Below are 17493 nucleotides of genomic sequence, written 5' to 3' on the forward strand. Positions count from 1 at the left end.
GGGTTGATGGTTGGACTTTATGATCTTAAAGGTCTTTTCCAACCTTAATGATTCTGTGATTCTGTAAATATTTACCTCAGTTACAAGCACGCAAACCTAAGCTTCTCCTGACAAATGCATGCAGAAATTTCTTTTTCCTTTAGAAAGGAAGTAGGAGGGTGACAGAATCAGACATCATAGATCTGTGATTATGAATTAAATTCTTGATGTTTTTATTAGGAGTCAAACTCTTTATTGAGGCTTAATGTTAGATTATGACAGCTAATAGTCTATACAGTGTATTTTGCTATATTATTTATATCAATCATCTGAACTACACCTAGTTCTCTCAATGTGCATGACTTTAAGGGTTGAAAGATTACTGCTGAGAATTTGTGGCTAGTAATTTAAATAAAAGCATTGAGTTCATTTCCATGTAACTTGATCCTTTCACTGATTTACAGTGATCATTTACATATGATTTTCCTTTTTTGTTCTTTTTTTTTTTTTTACATGCAGGGTTGTCAACAGAGCAAGATTCTCATGAAAACAGCTATGGCTTACTTCCAATATGGGGTTCAAGCTGCAAGGTAATTGCTTAGACACTGAATTGCCTTGAGTTTCCTCAGCCTGTTCACAACTGTTTGTCAATGCACTGAGCAGCTGAAATGTCATAGGACTAAGATACCCCCTCTCACTCCGTGAATAATGAAGAACAAGCAAAATCATCACTGAAGTCATATGTTCAAATGCTCAAACGTGTGCACATATAAATTTGTAGCATCTTTTCAACTAAAGAACAAATTAATGACAAACGAAGTGTTCTTCTGGATAATTTACAAGTGGAGCAAATGGCTACATTTGTCAATTAATTATTCAGACTAAATGGTTTAAGCAGGGTAACAGTGATATCTGTTTATCTTGAAGTTATTTCCTAGGCACTAAACAAGTTCTGGCCATGTTTTCCTTTCTCTAAGAGATCAATATCCCTTACGTTTGTCTACCATAATAACACCTCAGCAAGATTATTGGGAAGGGCAAATTTGGACAAAGCACCTAGAAAAGAAAGCCACAAGCAAATGTTTCAAACTTTACAATTCACATTTATTTTGAAAAAATGTTTTGTTAAAAATACTCCTACAAAGGCATTGGAGCAGCGGGTTTCTGTTTCCTTTATAAATACATCTGATTTATTTCTTTCTTTATTTTTCTCAGTAACATCGAAAGACATCTGACGAAGCCAGGGGAAGCCCTGGTCTGAATGGAAGACACATCCCTGTGTAACAAGGACCTGCACTTTATCTCCCCATTCACAATTAAAAAAATACAAATACTGTCATGAAAAGTGTTACATTGTCCACAGGGCCACGGCCAACATACAGGATGACAGACAGTAGGAAACCAGGGCTGGGGATGCCCCTGGAGCTCAGCTAATGTATCCTTGGACTAGTGTTAAAGGGATGACAAGATGTAGCATTGACTAGACACACTTGTCTTTGGGCAGTTGAAGGATACACATAATTTCCCCATCGTATACTGCCAGCTCCTTGCCAGTCGTGACAAGGAGGTCAGAGTCCAGCAAAATCTCCTCTCCCTGTGACATAGGAAGCTCCTCCACAAGTCTTCCAGTGAAGGCTCCTGGATTCACACCTCGTCACGTTGAAGGAGCCACATGAGCAAACCACAGTAATCCAATGCCCAGACAGGCAAGTGGATTTGTTGCCACAGTGCTCAACCGCCCTCTTTACTGCTACATTACTGCCACCTCCCCATCTCACCTTTCAGCCCTCATCATAAGTCTTCCATCCCTCCAGGACCTTCTTGCTTTCTCCCTTGCATTACTGACCTGGGGCTTTAGACTCTGAGCTAGGACAGATCTTCCCTGCAAGGACTCTTTTAAAATGGAAACATGGACAACTATGTTGGCTCTTCAGTTCCTCAGAAGCCCATTGATGTACGGCATCTGGGGGTGCAGAGGGCAGTTTGACTATCTGTGCCCAGCTCACCCTGAATGGAGGTCTTTGAGGTCCTAGTTGCAACTCACCTCTGTTCTGCACCCCACCTCCTCTCAGACCATAGCTTGGCTGAGTCAGACATCACAGCCTTACATGGGACGGTGCTTTGAAACATCAGGCTCATTTCTCCAGCAGGAACCGCTACTGCTTGGCTCTGGCTTCAACCTCTTGAACACTCCCACAAAACTTAAAATGGGGTCGCAAAAGCACACCCTGGGTAGACTGACTTCACAGCCCATCTAAAACAGACAGCATGGCAGGGAGTGACACAACGCCAGCGAAGTCTTTCCAAAGCAGACCTGGGACTAGAAATTGTGTCCTCAGGTTGATGGGCATGCTCATTTGCCTGTGGGTAAGAGGCAGCATTTCACTCTTTTCCCTGAACTATTCCAGGGAAGCATTTACCAAGGATTTTGACACACCTACCATAGTTTCATACAGCTTTCTACTTCTTTATCCAGGAAGATCTGGGATGCAAGGTGGCTGATGTTTCCAGGGAGGAAGACAGATAGGCAGAGGGGGGATTTTTTCATGGGAAGAAATGTAGATAAAAACAGGTTCCCTGCAGAGATGTGCTGAGCCAGCTCCAAGGAAAGGAATCCTTGGTGATGGCTCAAATACAAACAAATCACCCAGCTGTCCTCTACTGAGGAAGGTACAGAGGGCAAAGAAACAATGCAGAGAAGAGACAAGTGATGATGGAGGGCAAGCAATAAAACAGAAAAGGGTGCAAGGGTCACAGGCTGAAAAGCAAATGGAGAAGTCACTGAAGGAGAGTATCCAACAGAACGCCCCCTGATGCAGGGGTCTATGCTTGGATCCACAAGTGAAGGAACAGATGCAAACCTCCGGTCCCTGATTTCTCACCCTCCAGCTCCAGCTGGATGGAAAGCGGTGTGCTGTGATGTGTAGTCTTGGTTCAGGAGGGCCTTTATGAAGAGAGGAGAAGTGAATCTAGGACCTCAGCAGGAGAATCTGGATGATTTAGGAGAATGACCACATCCTGGCACACTGGAGTTGTGTGCATCAGGGATTGCTCTCCTTGCAGAAGGAGCACATGTCAGGGCACCCACAAACTGCAGCTGTCCGAGAGCCCAAGCTCATGTTTAGTCTCTCCAACTCCCTCACCCTCCAGGGAATCTTTACTTCCACCCCTGCTCAAAACATGTTTTTTGCTGCCCGGAGTTTCTCATTGTTTGATGGGACAGGAGTGACCAGACTTGTCTGTCCACTCTGCACACGGCTGATCTTCAGTAGAGTGAGCTGGGGTGTTTCATTTCCTTCCACTGTTGACAGCTAGAAGAAAATTCTGGAGCTTGAAGGCAAGATGGTCAGTGCCTCTCCTGGCTTGAGGAACCTAGCCACAATACGACTGTGTGACCCTGAGCAAGTTCTTACTCAAGAAGCACCACAGCACTTTGGGAACTCCTGCAATTTGAACTCAGCTGTTTAAACAGGAATTGTATCCTGACTTCTTTGTGGCTGTCAGTCTTTATTTCTCTGTACCTCAGTCCTGTGGAAATCCTTGGCTTGCCTTTAGGAGATGTGCTTTAACAGACTGTGAGGTTCTCGAGTACAGTGGAAACAGATACAGTGCTCACTACAAGCTGGGCTGGCCAACATGAAACCCATAGCCCTGCAACTTGGTTTCCTCACATGAGTTGGGCTGTCCTACAATAAAGGCTGTGATTCCCATATGACCCCAGTGCTCCTGGGATTATAAACACAGGAGCTGGGATTCTCAGAGAAAAAAAGAACCATCAGAGAGCTTATAAAATCATTAGCTAGAAATGCACTGGTCCTCTCTCTTCCAGTGCCTACTGGAGATCAGAGACCTGAGGGGGCCAGGCAAGAAGCACAAGGTACACCAAATGTTGTATTCCTACCCTGCTCTCCTACAGCTTACAAGGGTCTCAAGGGAGCCAGGACTACACAGCCAGGGACCCCTTCTGCTCCAGACAGGCCATTCTCCCACATTCCTGGGCTGCTCTGCAGATGGAAATGAGCCACTGCCTGGGTTAAATGGCTTTTCACTTATTTCACTTAGGTAGTCTAAGCAACAGAAGTTGTTTTTTTGGTCTGGATCTAAGTTGTCTCCAGGACACAAAGAAAAAATTCTGCTTCAGAGCTCACAACTGAACCTGGCACTTAATACCTGTTTGTATCTTGCCCTGGAGCCCCCAATACTCAGTGCCTGCTCTGGGGTGCCTCTGGTATTTCACTTCAGGCACCCAGCTCAGCCCTGAAGCAATCCATTGCACCGAGACCTCTTTGCCTGTTTTAGAAGATTGTCCTAGGCTCCTTTCCTGTATTTTCATCCTTGAGGCAGCTCTCATGGGTCCATTTGGACTCATAGTTAGATACTCAAGCAATCAGCAGTGACTGCTCACGCAGGCTGAGCCTGCCTCCAATACAGAGGGACCACAGTCTTACTGTCAGAAACCAAACCATAGCAGAGGAAGGAAAGAAGGAAAGAGACCTCTCCTTACCCCAGCAGTCTCCTCTGTGCATAATGTTCTCTGAATCATGAAACAAGGTTTGAGGCAAGGATGCTTCCATAGAGAGATTCCACATCCAGAACACGATGGACCACCAAGACAGCTTCCCTTTTTGCGCCATTGCTACTCTTCGAGGCACTGATGACATGCTGCAGCTCTGAGCCCCAGCGATGCCTGGTGTTACACAAGGAATTGGGAGGAGGAAGCAAGTGGTTTCCTGTGACACAGGAAGCCCTCTAGCTCCACACAGAAATTCTTCACCAGAAAAAGTGAAGAATGGAAACTCAATGATGTTCGATAGAGTGTTGGGACTTTTAAGAGATTTAAAATGTGCCAGTCCCAAGAATATGACGGTATAAAAGAAGTGTTGTAGGAATGCTGTTATACACCCCATGCCCCCAGGCATCCATGACCCAGAAAAACTGGAAGAAGTATTTTTGTGTTGAGAAGGTTATTCTTTCACAAATTTATCCAGTCATCTTTTGAATCCATCTAGTGCTTGCTATCAACATGATCCAGCAATGAGTTCCACCGTTCAATCATTGTGCTTTGTGCCAAAGAATACTCTGCTTCACCTTCCTTGGTGCTTTTATTGTGCTTATTCACCTTACTCACATCTTTCCTGATTTAATGGCACGAAATTTTTTATCATCATGGTTTACCTCTGCCAGACTGAGAATCAAAATCTATTTATCTTTTGTAACTCCCTGAGACTTCTGGCTTTTCTTGAGGCCCATATCTGCATATTTCTTAGTTCCTGTGTATCCCTTTCAAGTTGAGGAGAACAAAAGTATCACCAGCATTTGGGAAGCCAGCACATCAGAGATTTACTGGCTCATAACAACATTCTTGTATGAAGGCTACTGAGCGCTAATATTTGCTGAGCAATCAGAGACTTCACATTTTTTCTCCACTAGCAAAGGCCAAGCAAGGGTGTGGATTTGCCACACCAGCTGTCTCTAAGCTGGTGTCCACAATGCCTGCGAGGCACTGTTCAGTTGGGGTTTGGTGCTTTTGTCAACCTTCATCTCCCAGACTCACACACCAGCTCACTCACCACAAACTGTAGTCAGTGAGCTGGAAGTGCAGAAGAAAGGCAATTTGGGGGAAAAGGGTGATTTCACTGTCAGCTTAAACCTCAGGTTAGAATAACGTGCTTCCCCCTAGTCCTCCTTGAACTCCTTCCATTAGCTTTTGCTAACATAGCTGTTTGCCTATTAAAGACTCCACAAAGTTTAATCCTTTCCTCCTAGACTTAGTATGAATTACCAAAGGACACAGCATGACATCTGTGCAGGAACTGAACACTGACCTTAGAGGTAGAAGTAGAAGCTACAGTTGACACCACTGAAAAAAATCCTGAAATTTACTAGAATGAAAGAACTGGAAAAGGATCAACCAAACATTTGTTATTCTTTTTTCATGAAGGCAAAACAGAGTTCCTGAAAAAAATGAGGCACGCAAGGTCAAGTCTTGTGGCTTGTTTGCAGGAATGGCAATCAGGGGTACTATGAATATCTAACAGTCTGTGATTGGAATGAGCAAGTCAGTGATCAGGCGACGCTACAGGAAGGGGGGCTGCTGCTGCACTCCTACAAAGCACAGAACTGCAGAGAAATTTCTTGCACAAATGAAAATAAAAAAAAGGGAGAGAAACTGCTGCATCAATTGTAAGACAGATGAGAATGCAGATTAAGACCAACAAAGATTTGTGGGGAGAGAGGACTTCTTGCTTCCAGTCCCAAATTTCTGCAATAACATTTGTCACTGGAGTTGGCAGAAATAACAGAGGGAGAGCGATAAGGTAAATTCTAGGAAATATTTGCACAGTGCAGGGAGTTTTCTAGGAGAACTATGGAAGATTGCAACACATATGGAAGCAAACACAGATCAAAGCTGTGTCCTGTCTTGGGGAAGGGCTCAATAGTTACAAAAAGTTAAGTCATCCTGTGGAAGTCTAAAGACAAGGCCAAAATGTGACTGAAGACATTAAAAAAAGTATATTCTGCATAGCAGGAGGACTCTAGCAGCTCTCAGCAATGACAAGATGAAATCACTAATATAGAAGAAAATTTTTTTATGAGAATTGCTCATGAGACAGCCAGTCTGAATTGTGAACATGGTGGAACCAACATCACAAGGGATCAGTGCTCAAGTCACAAACTAGACCGCCAGGACAGAATGTGGTTGTGTTGAGTGCAAAGCAGGTACACCTCAGATTATGCAACTCCGAGGACATGTCATTTGGCTTAACTGATTGATATAAAGGACTGTCAAACACCAGCTCACTAAGACATTACCGTGTAAAAGGAGCAGAACACAGCAAAGAAGATAATTTTTAGGATGCCTTTAGTGGCATGGGATAACTGCAGGCAGAATATAAAAATGAAGTTGGTACTACATTAGTTGTTCGTATCACTTTGAAGGAGGAAATGCTGAATTCTATATGTGAAGAACTTGTAAGAATGCAAAATTTTTGACGATGGAAAAAGACCTACATGAAATCAGCCTCAAGTTAGACACATAGAAAGGAAGATGAAATACATTTTAAAAATAGACTCCACTGAAACAACCAGACAGCAGTGATAATTCCAGACACTTTGGATCCATACATCCAAGGCAGCCACAGATTTATTATATTATCAGAGGATACAACTGTTAATGATGCAGCAGAGTTCAAGCCCTGACTCCAAGTTTCATATAAATCAGCCTGGAAAATATAACAAGAAATTTTCTCAACTGCTGAAACCCACCAAGAGGTTTTCTTTACAGGCCACTGCTAATCTGCAGCCTGTGTGATGATTACTGGGAAAAAACCTCTCCTTTAACACCAATTCAAAGAACAACTTCAAGGAGTGTGGAAAAAGCATTATTAGTATAGCCAGCACCTAATACTGATAAAACATCCTCTCTCCTTAGCTCATGAAACGGCAGACCAGGAGGCAACTCTGCACTGGATGGTGCTTAAGCAGCCAGTGAGGAGAGCAGGATCCTGCTCCTGGCTGCGTGGATCCTGCTACGTGGCTGGCCAACGGTCCCTTTATGGCAGATCTTCCAAGCCAGAGCTACATGAAGATGTAGCACTGCTTTCTCCCCAGCCTTGCACGGGATGCCATTTAATCTGCCTCCTTGCACATGGTTCTCTTCTGGCTAACACTGGTGCATACTGGTCCAACGACGCTAACAAGATGACTCTGCTATATAATGACTGGCTGGAGTTGTGCAATTAAACTCTACATTTGAATTATAATACTAAATTAATACTGCATAACCGGTAAACTCTGTGACAGCCACATTTACCCAGATCACACGGAAGCCCCATGTGTGGATGACTGCCGTTGAAAGCTATTGCTTGGTAGTGAGGATGCTATGGAGAGAAGCCAGACTGTAGCAAGCAGCTCCTCAGCTGCTGAAAACCACAAATCTGCATTAAGTTTATGAAAGCTAGTTCTGAGATTTTACTGGGGAGGGGGAGAAGATAGTTTGGTGAGGGGGAGTGCAGTTCATAGTACCCTGTTTCTGTGTCCCCACAGGCAGCAAAGGCAAGTGATTCTTCATGGCAGTGCTGATTCTTACAGGTTTGTTTTCCCTTTTGCTTGGCACACCCCTTTGCTGTTAATTCCAGGTAAAGGGCTGGTGGCAACAGCTGAAAATGACCCACTAAATATATTATCATGGAGACTTAACTTGTAAAAAGTTAAGTTAAACCCTACTCTGTGGATAGTAAATATCCACATATGCTTTGCTTTCTGCACTCTGCCCCATGATGCTCTGCATGATTTCAGCTTCTCACTGGCCAACCAACTCGCTATTTTCAAAGTAGCATACTGCTCAGCTCTCCTACCAGCTGCCATCACCAGACACGGGTGGTGACCCTCAGCAGCAGATGGCAGTGGGAAACAGAGAAGAAGGGTAGGTCTGGGAGGTAGCTTGAAAGGTGGAGGGGAAATGTGAAAATGGCAACAAGCTGCCTGAAAATCTCATTGTGATAATTTTTGTTAAGTATTCACACATGCACACATGCACATGCACAATAGTATTTCACAGTGTCAGTGTTAGCAAGTGCCTTTTCCCCTTGTTACATGTTCTCCCTGTGAAGTTGAATTTTGCCATTGGACTCATATTTCACAGCAGTACATTTGATACCCATGAAATAAGTATGTTAAAGTCACTTCAGTGACTCTGCCCTCCACTGGAGCATTCTCCAGAGGAATTTACAACCAAAGAAGTACTTTACAGGAACTTGGCTCCTCATGATCCCAGGAGAGCTGGAGGGATGCAGAAAATTGCAGTGTTTTATGGATCAGTTCTGGTTTAGGTCCAGTTCTCCATTAGTCCTACACACTCAAATACAGACAGCTGTCACAAGCGATGCCTGGTATTAAACAGATGGGAATGTGTTACTTTTAGTACCAACACCATGTGATTTTTGGTCAGAAGAAGAGACAAGGATGTGCTTTCTCTGTCCTTCAGACAGCTGCCATGGCTTTGGTGAGTTGTGGCACTGAGCTCAGCATGGTCTCATCCTTCACAGTGGGGTGGGTCTGGTAGGTAGATGTGTATAATGCTAGCCAGCGAGGAGATTCAGTGCATTAAGACAAAATGTCTCCAAATGAAGAAGACCTGAAGTGCCCTTCCAAGCCCCGTCTAATGACTGGCTCTGAAGGGATGCTGCCTGGCCATTGCTCCTCCTCAGTGTCTGCAGGAATGTAAGGGATGGCAGAGAACAGTCAAGAATTGTCTGGGAAGGACAACTGAAGGGCATCATGTGCTCCTTCCACATGGCTGCCCCACAGGAATTTGCTGGTGAGTTTTCTAGACAGACAGCCCTCCTTGCAAAAGCTCCCTTGTACATAAAATAGACAACTGGTTGTGGCTAGACAACTTGGCACAGCACCATGCTTCCCTCACCCTGGACTGCCACCAAATGGCTTCAGACATGCCTTTGGGAAAGACTGACAACTGTACCTTGTTAAAATACAGCAGCTACAATGCGAGATGGAGATGCACCATGTGAGCAGTTCTCACTGCTGCTCCACACTTCTACAGGACAGGGTGCATGGAGAAGCTGCTTGTTTCTCTGTGTGCTCTCTGCAACCACCTCGTGTGGTTTAGTTGACACCATAGATTTTTGCGTGCTGCTCTTTAAGAGTTGAGGAGGAGTGCTCACCATTTCAAGGAGCAGTACTTTTTAAATGCAAGGGCATTAAAAACATTCCTTTGCTAGATACACAGGTTAAAACAGGCTGGATGTAGGACAGACGGCTGATTATGTTCAGGCACCACCTACATACAAGACGCCTATAGCCCACTCACCCCTCCCTCTCTCTACATCACATTCTGCCATCTGAGAGAGATGCAGGGCGATGGCATTGCTGTCAGAGGGCATGCGCTGCGGACACCGAGAACAGAACTTGGCCATGCCTACCCAGCACACACCGGCTACTGACGCTCACATGACTGCAGGTGCACTTCTGGATTCAAGAACAGGGAGGTACTGTATACAAATGAAAATACAACCCTGCACTAGAGATTTCAGATGAATAGGGGCTGGAGGGAAAAATCCTCCAGTTAAGGCCCCTGCTGCTGAAGCTGTGCACCAAACGTTGGGACAGTGCAAGAGCTGAGCAGAGAAGTTAACTCTCACTTCTAGGGAATGGTCTGCTGCCACGCATAAGTGCTTTGTTGTTGGATCTGGTCTGAAAGGGGAAAATGCTAAGTATTTTATAAATGGCCTCATATTTTACAAGCAGTCTAGGGAGAAGATGTCTGGCCACAGAGGTCTAGACAGCTTGGGATTTTCATCCACAGCAGCCACACTTCCTCTTGAATTCAGCTCCTGGAAAATACAGCAAACCAGCTCCCAATGAACATGCCTTCAACACCCCATGATGCTGGAAATGTGTGGAGGACCCTACGAATGACATGGCAACGACAGACAAGGACTTGTAAACACAAGTTATGCTGGCCGCGGCCAGGAGATGTGTGGAAATATGCCACCTGTGGCCAGAGGTGGGTGGTGCTAGGCATGTTTGAAAGGATATGAGGTGGTGCTGAACAGGGAGATCAAGACCAATTCTCATTTGTATCCCCCCCGCACTTGGTTGGTGGTATTTACACATACCAAAGACCTGGTCTTTGGTCTAAAGTATTTATTTCAGTTATTTATAAATCCACTGATTGACCATTCAGCTTCAACCATAGCATTTTGCCTCCAGAGATCTGGGCTACTAGATCAGAGTTTTTGCCTTTGCTGACCAAGGCTCTCCTTGAGGCGGCAACAGGCAGTTGACTAAAGATGCTTCAAGAGCCCCAGTGCATCGTCTAACGAAGGGACTGGGTCCCTGAAGGGCACAGAGCACATCTGCAGAGTTTGGTTACTTTAGTGAACCATCCACAACCCAGCAGCCAACACAATTCAGACTCCAAGAAACCATGTGCTGTGAGCTCCTCTTAGAGAACTGGGATTACCCTGCCTTTTTGTGGTACATGCACCAATCTGACACCTTTCTAAGCAGTCAGACATTTCCAAAGGGCTCCAACAGCCACCTGTAGAGTCATCATTCCCTCCCACAACCCATCTTCCCTCCCCAGTCTTTCCCTCCCCCTTGTAAACCACCCCCTCCCCAAACCCTCTGCGATGCTGCTCACCCTTGCACCAGGAACCCTGAAACGAGCAGGTGGTCATTTCATCTTGGCGAACAACTGGAAACCCAACAGTTAGAATCATCTGTCAGGCCATGACAAATTGCAAAATAACAAACAAGTAAACTGGAGGAAATGTGAATATAAAAAAATTTTTCTCCTCTCATATTGTCAATAAGCTGCAATTTTTCCTTCCACAGGGAAGGGATTTAAGTTCTTGAATGATATGATGCTTGGAGATGTCTTTTTTTTTTGTTAAAAAAAACCCCAACCAACCAAAAATTTCCAACCCCAAACTCACAAACTGGTGTTAACAAAACAAGGTAAAAGGACAAATCTCCCAACAATGACAACCGAAAAATAAAGGTACACGTCAGCATTTGCAATCAAAAACTACTACATACTGTACTTGGGGAAGTCTTCTGGGAAAAGATCATTGGCATCTAGTGAGGACATCACTAAAAGTCTTGTGCATATGATATGTATGAGACAATGATGCCATTGGAGGGTGGATGGACGGACCCTTAGGAAACTGTCACTCACAAAACTGTTCCATGACAAGAGAAAATAAGAGATGTAAAAAGGATTGGTTTTCCCCATCCCCACCCACCCAAGTGTTACAGATTCCTCCTCATTTGTTGGAAACAGTCTCTTCTAGTCTCAGTTTATTTGTTTTTTTTTAAAAAAAATCTTCAGCTTTTGAAGAAGTCCATCAATTTCTGAGATGCACTTGTTCCACAGCACCGAAGAGCTTCAGCTCTCTCTCCCCTTTCATTTGCCAACAGGGACTGCTGGCTGCAGGACATTCCCAGAGCTGCCATCCCTTGTGAGAAAGAGAAGTGCTTCTTGTGACCTTTCTTTGCATTCATCTTCTTGAAAAAGTCTCATTGCTCCAGAGGTGTCAGGGCCCAGCTGCAGCAGCCTTGTGCAAGAGGAAATAGATGAAGCTGCTCTTTTCTCTTCCTTTGGAGACTCCCATTGGTCTTGGAGCCCTTTTCAATAATGCAATTGCTTTATTATTATTATTTAAAAATATTTCATAGTGTTTTTTTCAAAATAGTTGTCTTTTTTTGTTCCCTTTTTCCATTGCTTAAATTCTAGAAGCTCTTGGCGGCTTCTCATTGTTGATGACAGGGTGTTTCTTCCTGTTGCTATGATCCTCAGAGCAGCTGCCTGTCTCTGGTCCATGCAGAACACTCAAGAACTGGAGCTCAGACATACAGGGGCAAAGGGGAGCAGGGCCTCAAGGGAGAGGAGTAGGAGGACATGTAGCTATCAAACCTCCACAGACTGAATTTGGTTCATCTGTGCTCTCATGACCTGGATACTGTTCAGAATTTTCTTCTGGTGTCCTGCTAAAGTGACCCCAACTCGCAGAATGTCCCTTTGGGAGGAAAAGAAACAAACACCTTATAAATATCAGAAGACATCATCTCACAGCAGAAGCCCATGTGTGAGTGTCCCCATGCAGCGTGGTGTGTCGGGAGCTGAAGCCACCACAGATTTATTCCATAACTGCAACAAATGCATGCAAACCTGGTGAAACCTCGATTCTTTCTCTTTGATTCTTCCTCGCTTATCCTCTGAATCTTTGCATTTGCTACCTACCTGCAGCACCCCCAGAGTACTGGAAGCCTCAATAGAGAGTGTGAAACCAAATACTGCTGTGCTCGCTGCTTGTAAGTGAATGTGTCTTTGTAAAGCCTTAGGTTCTTTACTCTTCTATCCTCGCATTTTTGGATTCTCTCTCTCATTCTGTGGCACAGTAACCCATTTTTTCCACCCCTGGAGACACATGAAGAGGATGTGCTATGCCCTCATCAGTGTGAATCTCACTCTCCCTCGGCAGGTGATGGCTGTTCTTGCTACTTTTGCTTTGATCTGATGAGGCCAAGGACTGATAAACTTTTGCTATTTATCACCTTTGGCAAATCATGGCAATCTAATTTTTGCACTGCTGCTATTTTTTATAGATATTAGCCATCTCGGAAAAATAAAGGTCATGCCAAGAGCATGAGTGTGACTTTATGTTGGTCCTATCTGTGATCATTCCAGCTGAATTTGCTACTCATGTCCTCTTGGTGGATACATCTCAGTCATGAATTCTTCTGATCAGGGAATGGTATTCATGAGACATGACCCATACCTGACTCTAAGGATTTTCAGTTGCATTTTCTCCTTCCTTGCGTGTTAGGAACAGACTTTTAAGAGGAAGTGTGGCAAAACCCTTGCCTGTTTTAGAGTAGAAGTCAACGGGCAAAGAAGGGCAAAATGGAGGTCCAAGGAAAAGTGGGAAAATAATCCTCTTGCACAAGTGGCACATGAGCCTCTACGTTTGCTTTAGAGCTTGCTTTAGACCCTGTCTTTTTGTTCAAAGAAAAGGAGCATGAAGAAGGAAAGCTGTGCATGGTGCTCCGCCACAGATTTACACATTTTGGCTGGTGGTAACTGATTGGAGACCACCACTGGAGCATGCTTCAGCCCATGTGCTCTGAGATCGGTGTGAGAGTGAACACCCAAGCCACAGCTTTACCGTTGCCCAAACTCCTGCTCAGCAAAGCAACTGGAAACCTGCTAGCACACTACACAACTCTGGCACCCAGATGGTGTCCTTCACAATGACTCCTTTTCTTGCTGCAAGGGCTTTCCATTCCCTCCTCTGCCCCAGCCAGATGTGTTGAGCTAGGGAATTTTCCTCCTTGGATGAGTTTGGCACTTTGACTTTTGCTTTTGTTCTGATTGGGAACAAAGCCCAACATCTTCACTCATGTCTGTAAATCAGAATAAGACTGTGGCCCTGCACAGCCCTATGCTTCCTAAGCTTTCTGCTGTGGACACAGATCCTTTGGTGACCAAGGTGTCCCAGTCTGCAGACAAACCAGTAAGAAACCTTTCAGGCAGGTCAGTGTTGAAACCATGTAGATTCGGTGAACTGAAGCAGTCTTCAGTAAACATTTACACTTTTCTGGCTATCCAAATTTGAAGAAAACAGAATGGCAATTCAGCTCCTCTTACATGATTATCTACTTCTGCAAAGAATGTTCAGCGAACACTAGAAGGTGGTTTCAAGTAATGTTGCAGCATGATTTCCCAAGGAAAAAGGACTTGGAGTGTCCTTCTCTATTATTAGCCAAGCAGGTAAGAAATGTGGAAGGGAGGTTTGTCAAAACTGGTGGGAGCACGAGCTGAGGATACCCTTGTGAATGTGATGAAGGCAACTGGAGAGGACTTAGAAGATATTGTGAGGGACATGGTAAGGAACCGTGAGAAGTGGCATTTAAGGGTCACTGAGCATGTCCATGAAAAAAACAAACTTCATTAGCTGGACTGCCTGTAGAACGGTTTGCTGTTATATATATTGCAAATAGCACAACCCAGGCAGGGTTGGGTTGTGGTGTGGGTGTGACATCACAGTTTGGTCAAAGTTCTTCTTCCCTATCCTTCAGATTTTATGGACTCTCTTCTTGTTGTATGAACACAGCCTACAGTGTGCCAAAATCATCCCCAGGGCCTTGGGATTGTACCACAGATGTACTGAAACAGTCAGAATTGCCATGTGAATTTCCTGGCAGCAAATAAGAACAAAAAGACAGAAAAGGTCAGTTTGGCTGTCTGTGTGAACAGATTCTGATCCATTGGTAGATTTAAAGTCTGGAATTAGGCACCAAATCCAAAAACCTTCCTGGTTACCGGGCTCAGAGGCATTGTAGCACTTACAGATGGCTTTAATGCTTGGCATTTTCTTAAGCAGGGTTTCTAAAGCTAACTGCAACCAACCACAAATCTTTCACCAGAGGCATCAAAGCCCCAGCTAGACCCAAGGGATTGCAAAAACCCACACGAATGGATTTCAGCTGCCTGCTTTCTCTGAAGAACTTGCTAAGATTTTGCCACTGAGGGATGTTTTTAGCAGATGCAGGACAATTCAGAACAAATCTGAAACCATCTGGACTTTCAGATGCCTTTCTTAGGCAAATATTTATTTGCAGCATGCTTGTCTCCATCACCAATAAGCCATACATGCAAGAGCACTGTGGAGTCTAAAAGGGGCTCTTGAGTGGCTGGAGAATTGCCCAATGCCAGCCTGAAATCTCCATTTGTTCCATGTTGGGGTTTTGGAGACCCTTGTTGTGGTTTTCGTTTTCACAGTGGGGACATGCAGCATGATAGTGTGGAAATGAATTCTGCAGATACAGAGTTACAGACAGACACTCAGTGTGGAGACAAAGAGCCTACAGAACAGAGTCTATTTAGACTAAAAGTGGGTCCACAAAGCAACAAATTCTATAAAAGTAAAACTACATCATGTGAAAATAAAAACTAATTCAGTAATGACCAATTATTGTTAAACTACTGAGACTTTTCCTTGTGCTTTGGGACTAGAAGCCTGGGCACTTACTCTACAGTCATCTGAGACACTACATCAAAGGTGGTGAAGCCCGCACTGGCAAAGCTCTCCTTGTACTGGCTCATCTTGATGGCATCCAGCCATTCATCCACAGTGTTGAAGCTGGTATAATCTGGGATTGTGCGATCAAGTAGGGGGAGGTTCATCCTGAAACACAGAAATGGGGAATGAACGGAACAAACGGCGTCAAGCATGTGTATTTCTGCACCCTCCATCAGCTGGAGGGACCTGGACCAGCACCATTCACAGTGCCTGCACTGCACCATTCAAATGAGGGAAGGATTGTGTAGGGCATCAAAGTCTTTCTGGATCAGTTCGTACAGGAGACATCAGTGGGATTTTAGAGGTGCCTCTAAAACAGGTAGCCTAGAGAGATGCAAGGATGGTGCCCAACAGGACACAAAGGACAGCAGATCTGCAAATAGAAGCCAAAGGACAAAAGGAAGACAGAGATACATACCCAGAGGAGAGAGGTGCCATGGCTTTCAGGCTGTTAGGATTTCGGATCATTTTATCTAAGGTGTTGACGATTTGCCCAAATTTGGGTCTGTGGTTTCGATCCTTCTGCCAACAGTCAAGCATTAGCTGATGCAGGGCATTTGGACAATCCATAGGCGGTGGCAGCCGATAGTCCTGCTCGATAGCATTTATCACCTGTGAGAGGTGAAACACAGATGAATACAGTGGCAATAAAACCTATTTAATTGATAATGTTCCTGTTCTTGGATCCTGAGGGTGACTGGCATGGTGAACCATACTGCAGCCGGGCTGCTCTGCCTACACCTATTCCTTTCATCTCAGCGAAGACGACTTTGGCTGCTGCTTAGGTTGTGTGGTCTGCAACCACACGACCTGGGAAAATGCCTGGTCTTGCAATGTTCAGTGGAAATAGCACATGAACAAGGGCTAGAGGATCTTCTTCAAGGGGAACCCCATCTCTGCACCTGTAGCCTTCCGTCCCCTCCCGGGTAATCAAGGAGAATGGAGCTGAACAGCTTCTTCCAGGAGCATATGTTCCTCTGACAGAGGCATGTGACAGGCAGGCTTCTCCTACCATCTTGGCCTTATGCATCCTATAGTCATACACACAGCATGGGCAATGAAAGATGAGCAGAAGGAACCATGGACACTAGAAACAGGCTTGTGGATGGCAACAAAAAGCAGAAGTGAGGATAAAAACCAGAACTGAGGATACTGCAGTAACTGAAATCGGGGGCAGCATTTTGAAATGACCAGCTCTCCACAGAAATTATAAAAAGAGGAGGGAGATTGACAGAACTTCCTTCAGAGATCCAGAGGAGGGACCTCAATGTCTCTGGTTATTCTCAACATGCGATCAAGGCTGCCATGGCTTTGTCTAGCCATGTCTTGCATACTTCCAAGGACAGAAATCTCTCTGGTGGGCTACCCCAGGGCTGTACCACCTTCTGGGGAAGGACTAGCCATATGAATACAGCAGCATGATGAATACATTGTTGAGTCCTCCTTCCCTCTGTCTCCCTGGCTGGACACGAAGGTGCCCCACTGGGCCTGTGAAGGTCCGACCTGAGGCATCGCTGGTGTGCTTTGTGCAGCTCTTGGCTGCCATTCAGGGATTCTTCCAAGAGGTGCAAGCTATCCCCTCTCCCAGCGCTCTGGAGTCAGCTCTATCCAAGACAGAGGGGAGAGGAAGCACGGGGGGAGCAGGGCTGGGGAGGGTCATCACGCAAGCATCAAGCACTCGTCTCCGGCATGGACCGAATGGTTTGTGACAAGCCACCCAGCAGCAGACGCACACAACGAGGGGGCACAGGCTGCACTCTCCGTCTCCTCTCCCCACCCGGCCTCCCCAGGCGGTCACACCCCGGGGTCAGGAGGCTAATCCGCAGTGAATATCCACCACGCGCTCATTCGCAGGGAGGAGCAGCTGCAATTAAGTGGTGACAGCTTCTGGGGCACAATGTCCTCT

At 45.2% G+C, this 17493-nt stretch overlaps 1 protein-coding gene across 1 annotated transcript; it reads right to left on the reverse strand.

Annotated features, from left to right (window-relative positions):
* Nucleotides 1–12210: 12210 nt before the first annotated feature.
* LOC104616952 (ephrin type-B receptor 2-like) lies at nucleotides 12211–16199 on the reverse strand (the record flags this gene model as incomplete). Its single annotated transcript, XM_010282135.1, has 3 exons — nucleotides 12211–12521; nucleotides 15537–15692; nucleotides 16006–16199. Coding segments are annotated over 3 exons (459 nt in total), but the record flags the coding sequence as incomplete, so codon positions are not given.
* Nucleotides 16200–17493: the final 1294 nt, after the last annotated feature.

Source organism: Phaethon lepturus, unplaced genomic scaffold, assembly GCF_000687285.1.
Source record: "Phaethon lepturus isolate BGI_N335 unplaced genomic scaffold, ASM68728v1 scaffold43532, whole genome shotgun sequence".
Classification (NCBI taxonomy): Eukaryota; Metazoa; Chordata; class Aves; order Phaethontiformes; family Phaethontidae; genus Phaethon; species Phaethon lepturus.